This window comes from Falco peregrinus, chromosome 12, assembly GCF_023634155.1.
Source record: "Falco peregrinus isolate bFalPer1 chromosome 12, bFalPer1.pri, whole genome shotgun sequence".
Taxonomy (NCBI): Eukaryota; Metazoa; Chordata; class Aves; order Falconiformes; family Falconidae; genus Falco; species Falco peregrinus.
In genome coordinates, this window is record NC_073732.1 from 550,624 (window position 1) to 571,132 (window position 20,509).

Here is a 20,509-nt window from a genome sequence, read left to right on the forward strand (position 1 = left end):
ACCTTTGCATAGACTTCAGTCAATGCTTGCCCAAGTTTTTCAGGCTCGCCTCGCAGTATCACCGTCTCCGAGCTACTGTCAGTGGGTGGGATCTCGACAGAGACTCCAGTCTTCTCCAAGATCTCCTGCAGGGAATTCCCCTTGGGGCCGATGACATACTTGTGCTGGGACTTCTTCACCTCCACTGCAATGGTAGTAGTCTTCTTTTTCTATAGGGAAAAACAGGAAAGGAAATATATTTTCCACAAGGAAAAACAGCCCAACAACCCACAACAAGGATATTCACAGCAACGTTGGCTGTGGGAAATAAACTGGAGTGACATTCACTCTTCAGCAACTTCTACTTCTGTAGCAACTTTGATACTGTCAGCTGGCCACCACTGTAGACGTCACACTTCTATCCTTCCTTAGTAGCACCGGTGTGAACAAGAGCCAGGGGAGCTCTTGGTGGCCTGCTAAGTCCCACGATACAGAAAAGCGAGAAATCTGTCACCTCCCTGATAGTATCAGCCCAGCTCCCACTCTGCTGAGTGAGGAAATGGTAAGATTCGGGGTCATGTACTGCAAGGGCTGCTGAGCCAGATGCAACAGAGGGATGCACAAAAGTAGAACAAGAAGGGAAGAGTGCCTAGGAGCAGGTGCCAGGGGAAGGTGGGAAGCTTTATGGACCATCCGTACCTTCTCCTCATAGATCTTCTTAACTCGAGCCACAGCCTGGGCTAGCTGCTCCTTTTCTCCTGTGAAGACTATCTCTGTCTTGTTGACGCTGGGTGGAGGAATGTTGATGCGCGTCCCTGTGTCCTGCATGAGCTCACTCACCAGCTTGTTGTAAGGGCCAGCAATGAAAGGGTGGTACACTTTCTCCACGTCCAGCCGCTCCACGGCACGCTTATCCTGGAAGAGCCCACAACAGACCTTGGTGGGAACTGCCCTCTATATTACAGTCTCTGCCAGACACAGCTAAGTTCCCAGGGCTGTCCTGCCTGACACTCTGGCCCAAGCAACCTTCTCAGTTTGCGGGCTTGTAGATCTCCACCTCTTTCAATCTACAAATACGGTTGCTGCTGCTGCTCCTTATTTACGATACTCACCCCTGTGATCTCCTGCCTTATCTCAGCTGGCACCTAAGACACTTCACTTCAACTATCAAATGCTTGTTTTGACTTCAGAGATGGACAAAACGCAGCACAAGAAGTTGCAGGACCTGGCAGCGGTGCTCATACAGCCAGTGGCACAGTATAAGTCTCCATTCAGACTAACATAAGCCACTGACTGTAGCCACGGTGGCTACAAACTTCGACTATACCATGGGGAAGCAAAATAGCTGACCAGCTAATGCCATGAGAGAGATCACTGTACTGAGGTACCTGCTCAGCAGAGATAAGCAGGATCTCGTGCCGGGCCTTCTCAATCCCTTCTTTAGTGCCGGTGATCTTGATCTGGTTGCTGGGGTCATCTGGGCGGGGGATCTGGATTTTAGTTGCAGTTTTGAGCTCCAGGTCCTGCAGCTTCTCACCATTCTTTCCAATGACAAAACGGTGGTGCTCCTTGGGGATGGCAACTGTCGCTGAAGCCTGCAACACGAGAACCAAGCATCTGTGAAAAGCCTTGCCTGCACTGGCAGATCCACAGGAACAGAGCCAGGGAAAGCAAGTTAGATGCTGCTCAGTGGTACTACTGAGGAGCAAACACAACGCCTTCCCAGCACATTTTGTTTGAGGGCTGACACTGTACCAGTTGATCTACAGTGCCTATATACCAGGGGTATAAACCCCACCTTTCCCTCAAAACCCTTCTGTTTGCGCAGGAGTAGCACTCTGAATTAGCAAAGGCCTTTAGATACAGATGAGGAGGTGCCTCTCCTCCAGTGTAAGACACTGCATCAGTACACCAGACAACAACTGAGATGACAGCTCACAGGTGGAGTTTATCTGAACTCTGACATCTGCTGCCAAGGCTACAGAGAACAAGACATGCAGTATGACTCCTAGGAAACAGAAATTCAACACCAGAAACCTACTCCAGGAGGCAGGCAGCTAGAAGATGCTTACCGCTACTTAGTGGTAAGGTGTCTTCAGTGTAGCACATGCTGCTCCTGGGACTGCTTCTAGAAGGCCCCACATGGAAAAGGGGTCCCAAGAGCTTCTCTCAATCTACTATTAAAGGGCTGGTCTATAAAAGGGGTTCCTGACTTCTTCCCTTCTCACTGAGGTTTTACAGGTCTGGTAGCTGACGACTGCTATCGTGCTCTTGATTCCTGTGATTATGTAACTACTAACAGCAATCAGACAATTACAAATTAAGCTATAATAGAAAAAATAAAAGATCACTTGGTGTGACTTTTCAGCTCTGTGTACCTGTACTGGAGCCAGCCAAGCCTCAGAGAAGCTGGAATACAGACACACCTTCCAGACCTGGGACCAGGGCAGTAGGAGGTATATTTAAGAACAGTGGCTCATGGATCTGTGGTGGTATGACCTGAACTGTTTTTTCAGATGCACATTATGTAGTTTTGTTCCTTTCTCTTTCCTCTGGCAGGGTATGACACAGGGGCTGAACAGCACTAAGCAGACATGGTATTAACATCGCATTAACTACCTTTGACATTATACTTTAAAACACACTGTAACACCTGGCTGCGATACATCCTAACAAGAGCTACCACCTTGATTATGAGCTCAAGAATCTTAAGGTAAGAGGTCAAAACCTAGAGGACTGAAGCAACTTAAACAACAGGTTTGTGGCTCCTTACCAGTGTGGCTTGAGTTACACAATGCAGAACCGTGACCCGAAGCTTTCGGCTTGTGGCAGGACTTCCTTTTCTCTACTTTTCTTTCTCCCAGCCTTCCACATTCTCCTCTGAAGGACTTCAGGAAAAGCACAGTCCCGTTCTCACACACTACTAGCTTTGTGTGTGAGGCTCCTGCACCCCCTCCAGCACCAGCACCTCAGTACAAAGCCACTGTTTGCAATTCAAGTGTTCCAGAGATTGCAGACTCCACGCTTCATGCAACACCACGGCCTGTAATTACCTTGGAACCCTATTTTAAGCCTCATTTCCATTCCAAACTGCCAATTGTGTGCTTTGAAAATATATGGCAAAGCTGAATTAGTCATGTAATAACGTACCTCTTTGGCTTACAAGCACACATGCCCAAGGGCCTCAAAGCATTTGCGAGTCTTGGGGAAGAGCAAAGATGAAGGCAGAAACAGTTAGATGCCCTCACCTGAGTCTGCAGTCGAGCGACAATCTCCTTCCGAGCCTTCATGACTGCTTCCAGCTTGCCAGAGACCATGATCGAAAGGCCCTGGTCCTTCGCGAGAGACAGCTCCAGGTGAGCTCCTGTCTTCTGCATGATGTCAAGGCAGATCTTGGCCTGCTCGCCTTCTCCAAACTGATTCATGTCCTTGTATTTCCTCTCCTCCAGCGGCACATGGAACACCTGCTCAGCCACGGGACAGACAAAAGCAGGGCACAGCAAGGTGTCAGTGTGCTTTTGATTGTCAGTGCCTCCCTCTCTTATTGCCATACAGGAGGACTTCACTGGCGTACTAAGTTCCCAGATTCATGTGACCCATCAGCCTTTCCAGTGGAGACACCAGCTGCAACTAAGGAAAGTACGAGGGCACTGCAGCAGGTAGTCTGTCCCAAACTGAGTGCCTTCCTAAAGAACGTGCTGGGGTGGGGGGGCGGGGGAATACTCTAAGGGATTAGCACTCACTCCTTGCATTTTGCAGTCCTCCCTTCAGGCCTGTTCCAGCTATCTGTGCAACAGGGATGCAGAGCTTTTTCTGGACAGTTTTTCAACACATCCCTCCCCTGCAGAGCAGTCCTAGCATTCAGCTGCAGTCTTCCTTGTGCCCCAGGGCAAAGTACAGCAAAGACGCAGTTAATCTGACACGCTAAGGGATTTCATACTCCAGGGAAAGCTTCACTTTACCTACTTTGGGGAGGGATGAAAAGGAGGGATATAAGACACCCACTTCCACCAACCTGAGTGATGACAGAAGCCTTTATTGGTCGGATTTTGCTCCAGGGCCCAGCAGGTTCCTGGGCAGCTTCCAAACATGGGGCTTTTTCAGGGAGCGGAGGGAAGGCTTCCTTGTAGGTTGGAGGATCATTCTCTTCTTCAGAGTTTAAAGCTGTTACTGGGGTGAAGCAAACAAGGCAATTGAGATGCTCTCCCCACAGAAATGCCCCTATTCGTAGGCAGTGCAACTCTATTTAGACATCATTAACAAAGGACAACAAATGACTTGTCCACTACTATTAATCCTATTACAGTTATGCTTGTGGAGCAGCCAAGTCTGGAGCACAACTGACCCCAGCACAGCACAGATTGCAGTAGGTGCCATGAACAACCAGCCTTGTCTGAGCTGGCACTATGGATGCAGGAAGCAAACGTGCAAGTGAATGGTGGCAGCAAACACAGCACATTATCGCCAACTTTGTTGAGAGGAGCTTAATCAGGGGAGAACAGGCCGAGCAGAAAGAAATCAAAAGGAACAGAGCAAGGCTGTAGGTCAGAAGGGGACAAGACAGACATATGCCCAGGAAGAAGGCAGAGAGAAGCAGAAGCACTCTAGTTGGGGCGGAGTCCAGGGAAAGCCTGTACCTTATGTTCGACTCAGCTGTGCACTGGGCTGTGCCAAGCGGGCCAGCTCGCAGCTGGAGAATGGGTGCCGAGACCCATCAGTGAGTCAGTTAATACAGTTATACTGACTTTCCCCAGCACCTGGCTGAGCAAAGGAGGAAGTGACAATCCAGCACACTGATCCCACGAGGCTCTCTTGCAGCCCAATGACCCATGCTTGCACATGCCCTGCCCCATGGTTGACAGCATCGCTAGCCAGAGCTCTGTGAAGATCTGACGCTTGCCTCTGCCTGGCCCTGCACTGTGCAGCACCACCGATGTGCTCCTGTTGGTGGAAAGCCAGTGTCTGGCAGGCCACCAGTCTAGGAATGGCGAACGCCGTGCCTGGACACTTAGGGGGAGCCGGAGGCATGGAGCGAGCTTAGCTAACAGCAAGGAACCTTGCCTGCACATCACAGGAACCCAACTGTGTCTCCTCACCTTTCACCTGCTGCTGAGTCAGGCCACTGCGGTGTTCGGCAAAGCTCTCCTGGGTCAAAACTGCCACGGAGCTCATCGTCGACTTCCCACCCACACACAATCCGGGTATGCCACTGGAAGAGACAGAGGAAGCAACACTATTACCAGCACCACTCAAGATGCACACAAGTCACTCCAGGAAGACAAATTATGTGTTTACTGAGCACTTTTCCAGTTGGCCTCTTGAAAAGCACCTACAGTGCCAGTCTGCTGCCCTGTTCTCTTGCTGAACCACACAGAAACTCAGGGGGATTTTTCCTCATAGCACAGTGGGCATCAAAACCGAAGCTCCTCATTAAGAAGGCAGAGGATGTGCAGTCTAAGGTGGCTGTTGGAAAGGGGGACACCAGAAGCTGTTAAAGCATATTCTAATTAATCTATCAATTATTAATGGTGTGCAATTTTAAGACTAGTATCCGAAGGTACACGCAGTCAGTGCAAGACCATTGTGTAACCCTGGAGAGAAAACAAAAAAGGGCCCAGGATGCTGCCTCTTCCTGAAAAACTTATTTAGGTGCCTGAACTCCCACTGACTTAGGGATACACTCAGAAAGCCCCTGTGACAAGCAAGCTCAGCAACAGCAAGATCTTTTGACTCTCCCAAAATAAGAACTTACCAGCTAAATGGTCAGTAGCCAGAGAGTCCGTCCTGTAAGCTGCCCGTTTGTCAGCCTGCCAGCTTTTGCTTTATAGGAAAGAAAAAAAAAAAGTGACTGCTCCAAGACAACAGGAAAACATGACACCCCTCTTACTGTACCTTTCGAAAGAGTACCACCTATACTGTGTTTCCAACTTGCACCCTATCCAAAACATTCTCACACTGAGTCATATCTCACCACACTTTACCTGTCATGTTTTACTAGAGCTACAGGCAACACCACCACTATCTATTTCAACCTCACCAGCAGGAAGCCTGGAGTAGCTACTCTTTCATCACACCAGCGACAAGAGCAGCCATCCAGTATCAGGCAAAAATACAGTCAATTAATAACAGATGTGCAAGACAGACATGAAATTTCAGGGTTGCAAGCAAGAGCATCAACATCTAGTCAGAGGAGACTAACAACCTGAAAACCTGCCAGCAACACTGCCATCAGTCAGAAGTTAGGAATGTAGTTTAGTGGAGCTTGGGTGAATCAACACAGACATCCTCACAAACTAAGGCAAACACTAGGGCTATCCACACACAGCTGCTGGTCAGTCCACCTCTTCATTTTTTATTGTAGTAAGATCATGCACCAGACACTGAACTGTCTCCAGACCTAAGTCTGCAAGTCAGAAGAACAAAGCCCATGGTGGTTTACATGGGCAATTTTAAATGCATACAACAAGATGGAACCAGGAAAAAAACATCGCTGTTGGTGGGAGCTTTAAATCTCCTGTATCCGGATCTGCAGATCAACTGAAAAAGTACTTAGGAATATAACTAAATATGTAAAAGCTGGTACAGTATACACTCTTCCAGATGTACAACACTTCCCCACACCTGGAGTCCCCCCCAGCAGTTACACATGCTCTGGCAGGTCTCGCACTCTTCTAAAATCCAGTCAGTGCTTCTGACAGCTCATGTGACCAGCAGCCCTCTCCCGCACGAACCCTGCAAGTGCTGCTCAGACCTTCTTCTGAACAGCAAACTCGGACACTTTTCAGTAAACTGACAGTTGCCATTTCTGACCTCCAAGTGCGCCAGAAAAGGCTCCCAAAACCACAGCATCATTGATGTGGTGTCCTACATCACGCTTACATTGTGTCACAGTACAGGAAGGTGACAGCAGCAGAAGGAACGGAGGGAAGAACAAGGACAGCGGTAATGCAACAGGGCCACACAGGCCTGATCTCCACCTCAGTGAAGGGTGGAGTATTTTCCCCCACTTCAACATGTCTCTTATCAGGCACAAGGTAACACCACCTGCGCTATCGAAGCAACAGAGCTAATGCTGCAATTAATCCTGTAATGATCTGCCACAATGAAGTAGCAGCTACCAGGCCGGCCGGCCAGCCAGCCCACCATGCTGTTTGAAGCACAGCTGCTGCAGCATCAAGAGGCTCTGCAAGACATTTGCTGGTATATAGGAAAGGGTGGCTCAGAATCTGATCTCAGAGAAGTACCCGAGTTCTCCTCACTAGTGGTGGTTACCCCAAGGTGCAACGCAGAACCAAGGAAAGCACAGTAACGCACCTGCCCCAGGGTATTCCAGCAAGGCCTGCAGACTCAGTCTTGGCTCCTCCAGCCCACTGGGTCACTACTGAGGTGCCACCACCTCACTGCAAGCTGCAGACAGGAACGAGGGCAGGAGCAAGAAGCATCCTAGACATTGCAAGCAGCTGATGAAGTCTGGCTAAAGCCTTGCTAACAGCATGCATGGATGTGCTCATAACTCTCATTTCTGAGGAAAGCACCACCTGGCTCATCTTGCATGTGCTCTGCTCCTTAGAGGAGGAGGGTAAGGATGACAAGTCAGCGAGTGACACCCAATATAGCTCCTGCCAGAGTGCCACAACCTCAAGGCACAGCTGCTGGTTTCACTGTGTTCACACCTGCTGCAGAGATCTTTCTTCCCTGTAGCCTCCACCTCGGAGAACAGCTAGACATTCAAAGAGAAATCTAAGGGCAGCAAATGAATTTCTGCTTCATCACCCATACAGCAAGCTAAAAACAAATGCTCTTCATCTCCAGTAACCTCAAACATCTGGTATATTTATTGTAGGCCTCAGGGATTCATCTCTGGCCAAAATCGGAGGTGGCCATCGGAACGGCATTTCAAATGTAACATCAAAACCAGCAGCCCAGGCATCACATCTGGAGCCTACACGTCCCCAACTTCCCACTTTAGGTTTTGAAACTAAGGTTACAGCTACGTCATGCCAGCGTGTGGCTGACTGGGTCAACAGGTTTTAAACTGCCTAGTTTATACACCGTATATAGTGCTGGTTTTGTGTGCCACAAGAAGTTTCAGAAGTCTGGGGCGCGCTTAAAGAGAACGAAATCATCCTAAAAATAACCTCCAGCAAGGGCCAGACCTAACCACACGGGAAATATTTGTACAAAGAGAAACTAAAGCAGAGTCATGAGTTACATTGCCAACACAATCAGTACTTGTGGACAGAAGCGTCAGTTGTGTGTTATCTAAACTATATATAATAAAAATATTAGCATTTTGCTAATCGAGTCAGCTGCAGCCAGACGCAGCTAGGATGGCAGGCAGCAGCAGGGCTGGGCTGGCTGTGGCAGCCGCCTTCTGCCGCCAGGCCCTTGTGCAGTGCAGGCGACCCCTCGGCAGGCCAGGGGCCACACTTGCTTTCTGAAGACTGGGCTCTCCCGGAGCCCGAGGGCCCGGGCCCCGTGGCCGGGGTGGCGCAGGCGGCAACGGGGCAGGGCCGAGCCCGTCCCTCTGCACCGGCTCCTGAAGCGGCCGGTGCCCCGCACGCAGCCAGACGCACACCGGGCCGAGCCCTGCGTTTACTCGCCCACTACCGCCACGACCCGCCAGCTCCCGGGCTGTGCCGAGCTCTGCCGCTACCTCCCACCGGGCCCGGGGCAGGGGGGCCGCGCACTCCAGGGGCAGCAGCCTCGGGGAGCGCCTCCGGCGTGCGGCAGCGCCCGCGGCCCTCTAGGGCCTGGCCCAGGACACCAGGCCGAGGCGAGGCGGGGCGAGGGAGCACCGGCCTCCACGGGCCAGGCCAGGCCAGGCCGGGCGGCGCCGCCAGCGCCACCTCAGCACTTGCCGGCACCGGGGGCGGGGCGGCGGGGCGGGGCGGCGCCCTTAAAGAGCTCGGCCGGGCCCCGCTGTCACCCGCGCCCCCCGCGCGGGCCGAGCCGGGGCGGGGGGGGAGGGGGGCGCGCACCGACGCATCCCCCGGGTGGCACCGGGGCCGGCGGCAGCCGCGGGGCAGTGGCAGCCCCGGCCCGGCGCGGCCCTCCGGGGTGCAGGCCGGGGGCGGCCGCATCAGGCTAAGCGGAGGGAAGATGCTCCCGCGGGGGTCCAGGTGACAGCCCCCGAGCACGGCTCCGCGCCGGCAGCGAGGCGGGCGCGGGGCTGGGCAGGCACGGACTGGGTCCCCCCGCGTCCGCGTAAGCACGTTCCCGGGGGCCCAGGGAGCAGGGCCGAGGCGCTAGCCCCCTCTAGCCACGACGGGAGCGGGCCGCCCGGCCGCCGCCACCCGGGGGCAGGCTGCCCCGCCTGCGGCGCTGCGAGGGATGATCGGGTGCCGGACAAACGCCCGCGCCGGCCGTTTTGGCTCGTGTCGGGCGCAAACCCTCCGAGCGGCCGGGCCGCCCTGCCCCGTGCCGCTAGCCCTCTCCGCCCGGCGAGAAGAGCCACGCCGCGTCCCGGGCCGGGCCGCCCCCTCCCCACGCAGGCGCAGGGCCCAGCAGCGCGGCTACGGGACGGCGCCGCAAGCAAGCGCTGCCCGACAGCTGCTGCCGGTACCGGCCGAGGCCGCGCCGCCGGCTGCCCCGAGCGGCTCCCGACGGACTTTGCCCGGCCGGCCGGCGGGAAGTTGGCCCGGAGTTTCCCGGTGGCGCCAACACGTCGGTGCCCAGAGGGAGGAAGCGAGGCCGCGCCGCGACGTGCCGCCCTCCCCCCCACCCCCCGCCAGCCTCCACGTCGGCGCCGCGGCGGAGGGGCCGCCCCCCCCTCCCGTGACTCACTCCGGCCGGTGCCCGCTCGCCCGCTCTGCTGGAGAACCGGAGCGCTCCTGGGAGAGCGGCGCGGCGCCCGCCCCAGCACCTATATAGGCCGGGCCGCTGCCAATCCCCGGCCCGCACGTCAGCGGGACATGCCCCTTCCCGGCGGGGCCGGCCCGCCACGCGTGCCCCGCGCCACCGGGGGCGCCCCGCCGCCTGCCCGCAGCGGCCCGGCCCACGGAGCTTGGCGGCGGGCGGCTCGCACCAGCGCTGCGCGGCCCCGGGGCCCAGCCGCCGCCCGCTCCCCGCCCCGCGCTGACACCGGCGGGAAAGCCCCGGCCCCCTCCCTTCAGCAACGCACCGACGGGCAGAAAGCGCCGCCCGCCCGACAGGGGCCGGTCCCCCGCCGCTCCCGGAGCCCAGAACCACTGGCGCCGCGCAGGGTGGGCGAGCGTGAGCGGCGCCCGAGAGCTCCATCAGCCCCAGAAGCCCGGCAGGCCCACGGACCGGCGGCCCCGCCGCCACTGTCTCGTCCCACAGCCGGAACCCGGCCCCGGGCGGCTCGTTCTCCTCCTGCAGCCGGTGTCACAGCTGCGGTCACCCTCTGCTGAGGCTGCAGACAGGAGAAGGGGCAAGGTAACAGCTACATTAAAACAAAACCAACAAAAAAATCACACCCCCGCCTCCCCCAAGAGCTCCTCTTATTCCAATCTCTAATTTGGAAATGGGGAAAAGTGAAGGAGGGGAAAGGCGAGCCAGCAAGCACCATACCCTCCCTTCCTGCTGAGGGGATGTTTATTAAAGTTTGTGCAATATAGATGTTTTTAATTATTAGCCTTGCACCCTCAAGGAACTGAGGGGGGGAGTCGCATCAGTGTAAAAATACTTGGAATTTGCACTGATTTTTGCATTAGCTCAGTCTCTGCCCATTTTCCTACACAGGATTAATTTTCCTCATCATTCATAACTTGCACTTAGTGACTGGTTTTCTCATTCACACCTTGCTCTCTCCCAGGCCCTGGCAAACGAAACGCAAGAACCTGCTTTGTGGAGCTCTGACCACAGAAATTCGAGGTCTTTGGAATAACTGCTTTTGATTACACATAGTAATTTTTAGAAATATTCATGTGCTGTATTTATGGAAACATAGATGGTATTTAGCCTGAAGTAAAATTATGATTACTTATTGAACCAAGAATAGGAGATTTCTCCAGTTTTCCTTTTAATCCTGCCGCTGGAACGACATCATTAAAGCACTTGAACTTTTTGACACAAACAATTTATCACTGGAAATAAAAATACACTTGTGGGTGAGATCGGGAAGTCAGTCAAAGGGAGGAGGAGAACAGTCGCGAAGAGTTGACACCCTGCCCAGGCACCACAATGATCCATCTCCCCCCCCACCCGGCCTCTCCTCACAAAGTCTGGCCGGTCTCTGCAAGGATGCAGGGACACTGCTCCAAGCACGGGGCTGCCGCACAGAAAGGCAGCAACTACTGCTGCCACGTCATATATGGTCCAAGAGCTGGCTCAGGCTCCTCCAACAAAAACTGGGCTGTGGATGCCAGCAGCACCCCATACGACACACGAGCAGGCTGATGCCTATGGAGACAGAGGCAGCCCATGCAAAAGCAGAGCTTCAGGGACTGGGGCAAACAACAGCACCTCCAGAGTTTGGACAACTTTGCTTCCAGGCAGCAGCAGGGAGTGTGGAGGGGTGGTGCAATTCAGGACTTTGAGACAAATGCTCTGAACTTCACTCAAGATGCACAAGGCTTTTCTGGAGCTTTCCTTCCCTTGTGTTTATCTCCCCAGTGCAAAGCAAGCAGCCTCCTTTCAACGCTCTAACTTTGTTGCGTCCAATTAACTCTGACATAAGCAAGTACTGCGATCCCTTGTGCCGGGGAACCGGAGGAATATCTTACCAAAACACCAACATCCTTCTCCCTAAGCTCCATCTCCTCACCTGGTTCAGCAGGGACCCTCTGGGGGGACATGCCACCTTCTGCCTATGAGACAACCATATGCCCCTCTCCTGCTCAGCCTGCGTAGTGCTGCTGCAGTCACCGAGGTTGCCAGGACATGATGGATTTCTGGCTTTTATCATGGCTTCCTCTCCAGGACTGTTTAAGAGGAATCTTCCCCAACTGTTTCTGTAGCTCTTCCATTATTTGTAGCTGCAAGTGGTGGGAGGGAAGCCTGCCAGGCCCAGAAGTTAACTGGAAGGCCTAGAGCATCTCACTGCATGCCACCCTCAAATGATTTCTGCTGAAGGAAACCTGTCGCAGGCTGTTCTCCTTAGAGGAAGATCTTCCACAGGGGAAGAGTTCACGTTTCCTCCTGCATTCATCAAGTACAGAAGTGTCCCACACATGGACAAAAGCACATTTAGAGGGTGTTAGGAGGCCTGTTTCAACCTGCTGCTCATCCTGCCAGCACAACATCAAACATCTGCGTCTCACCCCGTCCCTCTTCTTCAATAAGGCAATGGGATACAGGCAGAGAGAGGCCTGCAGGGGCTTCTAAGTGCCTGGTTATGTCTACCTGCTCACAAGTGCAATCTCACATTAACAACAACAAAATATGCTGGTCATGGAGATGAGTGTAAAATGGTTCCTCTGTAAGCCAGGCGCAGGAACTTTTGGTAGCTAAGGGGAAAGGAAACAGAAGAAGGTATCCAACCCCTGGACAAACACTAACCTGCCCCTCCTCCCTCTAGCATCCCAATATTTTGGCAGCATTATGTCAGAGCCTGGCTTCACAACTTGCAAGAACAACTGAATAGGAAGGCTCCCAAGAAGAGCACAAGTGTGCAACAGAAAGGGTGAAAGACTGGGTACTGCATAGTTTCCATGGCTTATCAAATTGGCAGCTCTTATCAGCAGTCTGCGGGAGGGCACAGAAATGGGACCAGCAAAAATATGAAACACACACAGAGATAAAACAAACAGAACAGGTTTGGGGTTTGGTGTTTTGGAACATGTGTTCACCAGTGTGAAAGCAAAGGAGTTAAGAAGCTTTCCATAATCACGCCACTGCAGGACTCCTGGGGAAAGGAGAAGAAACTTTCAGCTCCTTAAATCACTGGAGCAAAGACCACAAAAAGGTTAGTCTTTCCTGGCACATTCACCCTCAGCTGAGGTAGAATTCTGCAAAGGGTTTCTTCTAGACCATTCTTATTTTCTACTGTTATAAGAGATCCGTATTTTTCCTGCCAGAAACTGCAAGCCTTATTTGGAAAGCAACCCAACCATGCTCCAAAAAGCGTGTGCTGTGACTTCATTTCCTGTTAAATGTAACTCCAGGTTTCTGAAACTGTACAAACAAGCACCCTTATCTCACACACTGAAGTCACCACCACCAAAGAACTACCCATGAAAGTATCCATTTCGGCACATCCCTCACCAGTGGTATAAAGAGAAAAAGGGTGGGGAAATACTTTGCATCACACTAGAAAAAGAAGTGGAAGAGGATTCAGGAGGCAGGGCACTCATGCTGGAGAGTGGTGAGGTTCTCAGCCAAAGCAAGCAATATATGCCTCTCAGCTCTAAAGCTATTGCTGTGGCTTGCCACGGGATCTTCCAATAAAATGTTTTTATTTCTACAGGAAAACCTCTATTAAATTGAAGTTAAGGGTCAAATCATACAGATCCTTCTGCTAAGAGAATGAAAATAGTTCCATCATGAAAAATGACTGAACATGAGTCCACGTTGCTTATGTCTCAGTTACTTTGAGGCCAGATTTTCTTTATTCACCATGAGGAAGAAAACTTCCAGGGATGTGCAAGTCGGGCACCTCTCTTCCCCATTCACACATCAGTTCTGGGAAAAAATGATTCCATAGGCTAAATACTGTCCCTTGGCTGTACTTCATGCAACTCCACCATCTTCAGAAGCCCGCTGTAAATGCTCAACTAGAGAACTGCTGGTAGAAAGAAAAAAAGTCTACCCAAGCCTATATACTAATCTCAATGCCAACCATTTAGTCATGTTGTGAAAGAAGGGGGGGAGGTGGAAGGAAGCTGAGCGGCTGCATGTGTTTGTCTCACATGGGACCTAGGTGGTGTAAATAAGAGGTCCCAGGGGAGTGCAACACCACTTGCCTTTCTCCTGGTAAACTTACATTGTTTATTGAGGGCGATTCTCTTGCACAAGCAGAAGAGCTGACCAGACACTGAAAGCAGGTGACTAACCTCAGCAGGACTCTCAAGCCAAAATGCTTGTTTAAAAGACTGACTTATTTCCTGGGCACCCTGACAATAAAATTATGCAATCATCAGCTAGCAAAAAATATGTATGCTGCTCTTGCTAGACGATCTCAGGGTGCTCTATAAAAAGGGGCAAGCAAAATAGGTAGGAACAACAGCAGAAACTTACTGGTGCAGCGTCGTAGCGTAAACAAGTAGCTTCAAGCCCTCTGCAGAGAAAGGAGAAGCTGCTAGTGTAAGGGGTAGATACACATTTCACACAGGGACACCACAAGAAAGCAAGATGTAGTGGTTAATGCAGACAAATTAGTCAAGAAACTTAAGCTCTACTCTTAGTTTTGCTGCCGATTTGGCGAATTGACCAGTAAAATTCTCTCAGTTGTCCCGGCTATGCACACACAGCCATCTTTATTTACTCTGTGGACTCATCATTTCATTTCAGGTTGTTCAGAAAGCTGTGATTCTTGGATGCCAGGTGCTTTGGCAAAACAAATGCTGTTTCAGAGATGAGGAAGAAAGTCAATGGACAGTTTAATAAAATCAATCCAAAAGCAAAGCAAAAGGAAGCCACAGGTCAGAGTCCATCCTTCCACTTACACTGGGAGAGAAATCTGATTATTTGGCTTTCAGGAGAAGTTAGGATTGCAAATAACCAAGATAAAATGGAATAGATAAAATGGAATGAGATGAAAACAGAAGTAATACATTCAGACCAAGAACAACTGAGATGAATTTCCCACCTGTATTTCTGAGATGGTTATAGGCAAATTTAGGAATTGAAAAGGTTGTCAAAGTAGACGCAAATTTCAGGTACTTGGCCCTGGGGGAGCCAATTTTAAGAGGAATACTTTTTAAATAGAGGAAGTTACTTTATTTCACTTTGTTCCTGTGTTGCCTTACAGTTTCACAGTCATGGAAAACACTAACCTGACTCAAGAATGGGAAGAGAGATTTGGAAACTAAGACTCCTGATATATTGCCTGGAAAGTGGCAATAGCACAGAGTAGCACAAGTGAAAGCAATCACAGAAATTCAGAACATCTGACAACAGGCTGGAGGTCTCAGACTCTGGTATCTCTAGTCCAACATCCTGCTTGAAGCAGGGTCAGACCAGGGCATTCAGGGCTTTCTTCAGTCAGGTTTCAGAATCATAGAATTGTTTAGGCTGGAAAAGACCTTTGAGATCGTGAAGTCCAAGTATTAACTTGAAAACCTTAAAACTGCACAAACTTCCTGGGCAACCTATTCCAATACCTGACTATCCTAACAGTGAAAAAGGTTTCTTACTTGCAGTCAGAACCTTTAGTTTCAATTTTGGCTCTTCATGCCAATCTCAACTTGCTTTTTAATTTAAGTATCTGCCATACTGTGTGCTCATCACACACTGGTGCTTTCAGAGTGCTGCTGCAGCACTGCTCTCTGTTCAACCTGCACTGCAGAAGGGAAAAAAACCACCTTCCACAAATAATTAGCTGAGAGCAAAGTCTGTTAATATCACAGTTACCCAAGAAGTGAGGACTGCAGAGACACTGCAGAACACACACACAGTTTGCTTTCTGTTCTTCAAAAAGAACTTTCATTTCACCCTCCTTTGGCTACTGGGTTGGAGTTCTTTTGTTTATGTCTTCAGCATCTCTTGCTCCCTTCTCCCTTGGACACTGCAATATAAAATGAACACGTGGCAATTTTCTCTCCGTCTCTCTCTTTAAAGAGATGTTGCCAGAAGCTCTCATGTACTACACATCCCACAGCTTGGAAAAGCAAGGGACTTGCAAGTCCTAAACTTACCCCTTTTTTGTATTAACTGTCATATATTTCAAAAATTCAAAGCTGACCACATCCCTTAGCTTGAACCTGTCGCCGTGCTCCCTAAGTCCCTCTTACAGGTACTCTTTAAGCTGATGTTTTATAGGGCAGAATTGCTGCTTGCAGCAGTTTGTAAAAATGACAACTACATCTCTTCACAGAGATTCAATTAGGTAAATGTATACAGCAAATGAAAAAAAAAAGATAAAAGTGGCAAACTAAATGAGACACCCCAAATGACATTTTTCAGGGGGACAGGGAACAATTTGCAACTTAAGCATGGAAACTGTAAACAAACATTTGGTTTAGTCTTTTTTTAAAAAAATCTTGCTTAGCTACTTTAATTCTAGGTATTGTAGAGAAAAACCTAAACAAGGTTGTTCACAGCTCCTGTGAAAGATTTTAAGGATTCCTCAGTTACTAATGTTTACTGGATAACAAAGACTTAAGAATGCTGCAGCTCCATTTTTATAAACTTTTTATGTGCTCTGGTATGTTTTCCTCAGAGTTCCAGTTCCCCAAGCTGCACAGCTTCACAACACTGTCCAATTTTGTAATTTTTTTTCTTTATTTCTATCTTTCAGTTACAATAAGCAGTTTGAAAATATGACCCAGAAAAATAACCATTATTGTGACAAACAAAAACCTCAAAGAATAAAATAATTTAACTTGCAGGGAGGCTAGTGCTTTGTTTGGAGAGGACCAATTCCAAGTTGAAAAAAAGAATCTTCAGTTTGGCAACAATTCCTCTGAAAAGGCTTTAAAGTAAATATCTGATTCCAACTGCCACTTTTAAAAAGTGATGATAGGCCCCTTGCTATTTAAGCGCAGCCTTCCCTTTGTCCTATTCATAGCACATGCAACAGGGGCTCAACATATCCACTGACAAGCACTAATTCCTAATCTCTACTAGGCCAAGCAAACAGCTCTTCATGTGTTAGACAGAATTACATCACGGTGATCTAAACTGACAGTGAAAAAACCAGACAGTCTTCTCTTCCAAATCTGCAAGGCCACTCTAAGCCTGCTATAAAAGAAAAGTGAGAGAGCGAGAACCCAGAGTAAAACTATGTCCACTAATTGTTACAAATAATATTATTTTATGTTTAAAACCTCTTTTCATAACCAAATCATTTCCAGTCCCACCCTGGTCATCTTTGGGCTGAACTAGAAGGGTACATGTGCCATTCTAGAAACAATTTTTTTGCTTTGACACCTTATGCCATACATCCTCCACCCACACACTGTTACTGCCTTTTGGATTAACAGAACAGTGCCCTGAGCAATCCGAGTTTTCAAATGAAATAAATGGGTTAACATTCTTAAAATTTCCAAGAACTTCTAATCTTCTCTGAATACTCACTGCTTGCTCTCATTTTCACCCACAACTCTGCTGCCATCAACAGAGCCATTAACTCAGTATTTTAATTTTGTGAAAAAGCAGCAGGTGTAGAATGTTACTTTTAAGTTTCCTCAATGCTATTTAACCAGCTCTACTTTTAAGCAACACTCAAATATCTACAACTTGCTATTCTCCAGAGATCTCAAGGGCCCTTGTAAGACCATGCCCCTAAATCCCAGCAGGCTATACCGATTGCTGAAGCATTCACTTTGAAAACAAAAGCATACGCAATAGCAGGCCAGCCATAACATATCCCCAGCCGTACTCTCACTGTGCCTGCTCTGTGAGTTCTTCTCAGCTTTCCTTTCAGCTGCTCCAATGCAGGTTTACCTTCAGCTTTATCACTTGAACAGAGATAACAACAAACTTACTTTCTACTGTGCAACGGGAACAGCCAGGGCTGGTTTGCCCAGGGCAGAGTCCCGCTCCCCTCTCTGGGAAGTGCAGGGGAGGTCGGCCAGACAGCCCACCAGCTCTCCAGTGCCTGCTGGAGACAGGCACACACCCCCACCCCCACCCCGCAAGCTCCTCACCCCAGGCTGCAGCTGGGGCATGCAGCAACAAGCCCATTTTCATCGCTCCTGGCCTCTCACCCCACTGGGGCTTTCTATTGGCTTTGCCTCTGTCCCTGCCAGCAGGGAAACCTTCCTTGCATTAACTCTGACCCTTACTCTCTTCCTTTTTCCTAACTTGACCCATGTACCCATCCCATGCCCGATGTCCCTGTTCGTGCCACACAGCATGGCCTAGGCTTTGTTCGTTGCTCATCTTTGGCAAATATCCAGTTTATTTTGTGAAATATCCTGTTTAATTCTCAGTGCCAGAAATGCAGAGACAGACAGAAACACAGCAGCAGAAACAACAGCAGGAACCAGCAAGTGGCACTACTGCAGGTACCACCACCTGAAATTGAGCAGCAGCTGTCCAGGTGTTCAGCGTTCCTCCAAAAAAAGGCCTTTGCTGATTTTTCAGACAACCCACTGCAAAACATTTGAAATACCAGTCAACCAAACATAGCAGGGGTGCGGGAAAGCAGACAGGGGAGTGATGCCCATGCTGCATGCCAATACCCTAAACCAAGCCTGACATTTCAATGATGCGATGAGATTATTCTAGTTATCCAATCTCTGCTGAAAAATATGCCAGTTTAGCTTTGTGAAAGCTAGCCATACCTGCCTCATGATATTTACTGTGAGATATTACACCAGTAACCTTCCTTTAAAACCAGAGTCCTGATATGCACCTTTATCACCTGGTCTGCATACATGCCAGGCAGCACTTTCACGGGCTCTGACAGAGACCTTGACAAGCAATTATCAGCTTAATAACACAAGGAGAAGGCTGCGTCCTGTCACCTCCAAGCTGAATAGCAATAGTCAAAACATGACAGGATTCCAAGTATTTCCTCCTTAAAAGCTAGTTAATAGCTGGGATGTTGCTAAATGCATAGCTACAGAACACAAGTATCAACTGTTGTGATATCAGTACATGCTTCCAGAAATTTCAATGCACAGGTATTTCCTGTGCAGGTAAAAGGTATGGTGTACACACATGTTATATGCGTAGATGCTTTTACCAGAATCGCCCCAATTTGTGACATATGTTTGCATGCCAGTCACTTACGGTGTTCTGTTTGTTGACTTTCCTGTGGTTTTTTTGTTTGGGTGTTTCCTTCTTTGCTTCCACTAATAAATATATCTATCCATTCCATCCCCAAACTTTTCCCAAATGGTTCTTTCTCATCAGTGAAAAATCTTCAGTAAAGACAACCAAACTGTTGCAGGAAAACAGTTCCAGACACCGTGCTGATAAGTGTAAGAGAATCTGGTACTGCTGCCATTTTGTGTCAACAGGTAAATCCATTTTACTTTATAATTAAATTAAACAGTGTCATTAAGGGAGGTCACGTGAATATTACTGCACTATTCAATTCTCTCAAAGACAAAACTTTTCCTGTGAATCATCATTTCTTGGTGCCTTACAGCAACTGAACCAATCACTTCCCTTCTTCCAGTGCTGTTTTTCCATTGAAGTTAAACTCATCGTGATTTCTTCTAACCAAGCCTTTTGAGGTCCATCTTTTCTCTCAGGTTTCTCCTTGTTTCTGCCTGCTGCTTTGTAAACACCTCTTTTGTGACTACAGCTGGACATAACTCCTTGCTTCAACCCCTGCTCCTCACAAAAGTGTGACATGCTTCTGTCGCTGCCTCAGCAACAGAGCCAGCCCCGTGGTACGGGCAGCTGTGGCCAAGATCAGCCCGCCCCATGCACAGCCGTTGGACTGAGACTGCCCTGGCGGCTCCGCAGCCTGCTCCTGGCACCGGGGCCACGTGCTGCTCCTGCCGGGGCCAGAGGTTTCTTCCCAAGTCCAACAATTGCCAAAAGCGCAATTAAAGGGACTTCACTGAGGCAAGAGCATTGCTAGGACCTTAAGTGTAATGACAAACTTTTCTCTGACACCCCCCACCTCCCAATACCACTACCATTTTGCTTTACTTATAGTAGTAAGCAGAAAACCAACTGGCTTTCATACACACAAACACATACATAAACACACATCCCCTGCCTTCTTTGCCAAAGCAGCTACCTATTCAGCCCTCCCCACAATGCAGGAACACACAGACACAAAAAGTTGCAGTACACCTAGATTAAACCAACCAAATGTTTTTTTGAAGTGGCTGAAGTCAAGAAATTAGCACTGCGAGGTATAAATGTACCTAAATTATTTACATGCTAATAATCTAGTAATAATTTGCAAAATATTAGTAGATATCTTCAAGGCTTGAAAGATCTACCAGATGCAAGATTCAACAAAATTGAACCTGTCATGAGAGACAAGTGATGTATAACAGCAGCAAGTTCAAAGAAAAGTATGTATATTATGGTAGCTGCTAGAAAGGATACTCATATTTATGTGAGACTGCTGGGAAAATACCAGAGCTTGTATGGGTAGAAACACCAAAGATCATCTAAATGAAGGGGAAAAGAACCACTTCAGCTTCAACATACTTAAGTTTCTTATGAAACAAAATAGACTAAGAACACTCATCACAGCCTGACCACTTTTCCTTGTTAGAATTAAAACCTTAAACACATAAATCTTCCACAACCCGAAGTTGCCTATAAACATAAAATATTATAAATGAAGAGGCTTCTTCCCCTTGTTTTGGATAGAACTTTTCCTCCTTGGTTATTGGCACACCTTTTCCCAGCCTGACTCCCCGATTCTCTTCCATGGCAGTCACACCATGAGAGCTATGGGGCAACACGAGTTCACAGAAGGCGGATGGGGAAAAAGGTCACTAGAATTATTAGGCATGCAGGACTTTCCTGTTTAAGACGGTAAAGTAAA

The 20,509-nt window shown here is 49.3% G+C and overlaps 1 protein-coding gene across 3 annotated transcripts in view; it reads right to left on the minus strand.

The window, feature by feature from the left end:
- HDLBP (high density lipoprotein binding protein) overlaps positions 1-20,509 on the minus strand; it is a 40,147-nt gene that overhangs the window by 15,506 nt on the left and 4,132 nt on the right. For 2 of the 3 annotated variants that reach the window (XM_055816733.1, XM_055816731.1), the window contains exons 2-8: positions 5,732-5,799; positions 5,076-5,188; positions 3,995-4,149; positions 3,228-3,443; positions 1,368-1,574; positions 679-894; positions 3-209 (exon numbers count right to left, since the gene is read on the minus strand). In XM_055816733.1, coding sequence (XP_055672708.1) covers positions 3-209; positions 679-894; positions 1,368-1,574; positions 3,228-3,443; positions 3,995-4,149; positions 5,076-5,151 — 1,077 coding nt within the window. In that variant the 5' untranslated portion in view covers positions 5,152-5,188; positions 5,732-5,799. Of the gene's footprint in view, positions 1-2; positions 210-678; positions 895-1,367; positions 1,575-3,227; positions 3,444-3,994; positions 4,150-5,075; positions 5,189-5,731; positions 5,800-9,765; positions 9,920-20,509 lie in introns of those variants that run through there. The other variant, XM_055816732.1, reaches the window with a different exon arrangement.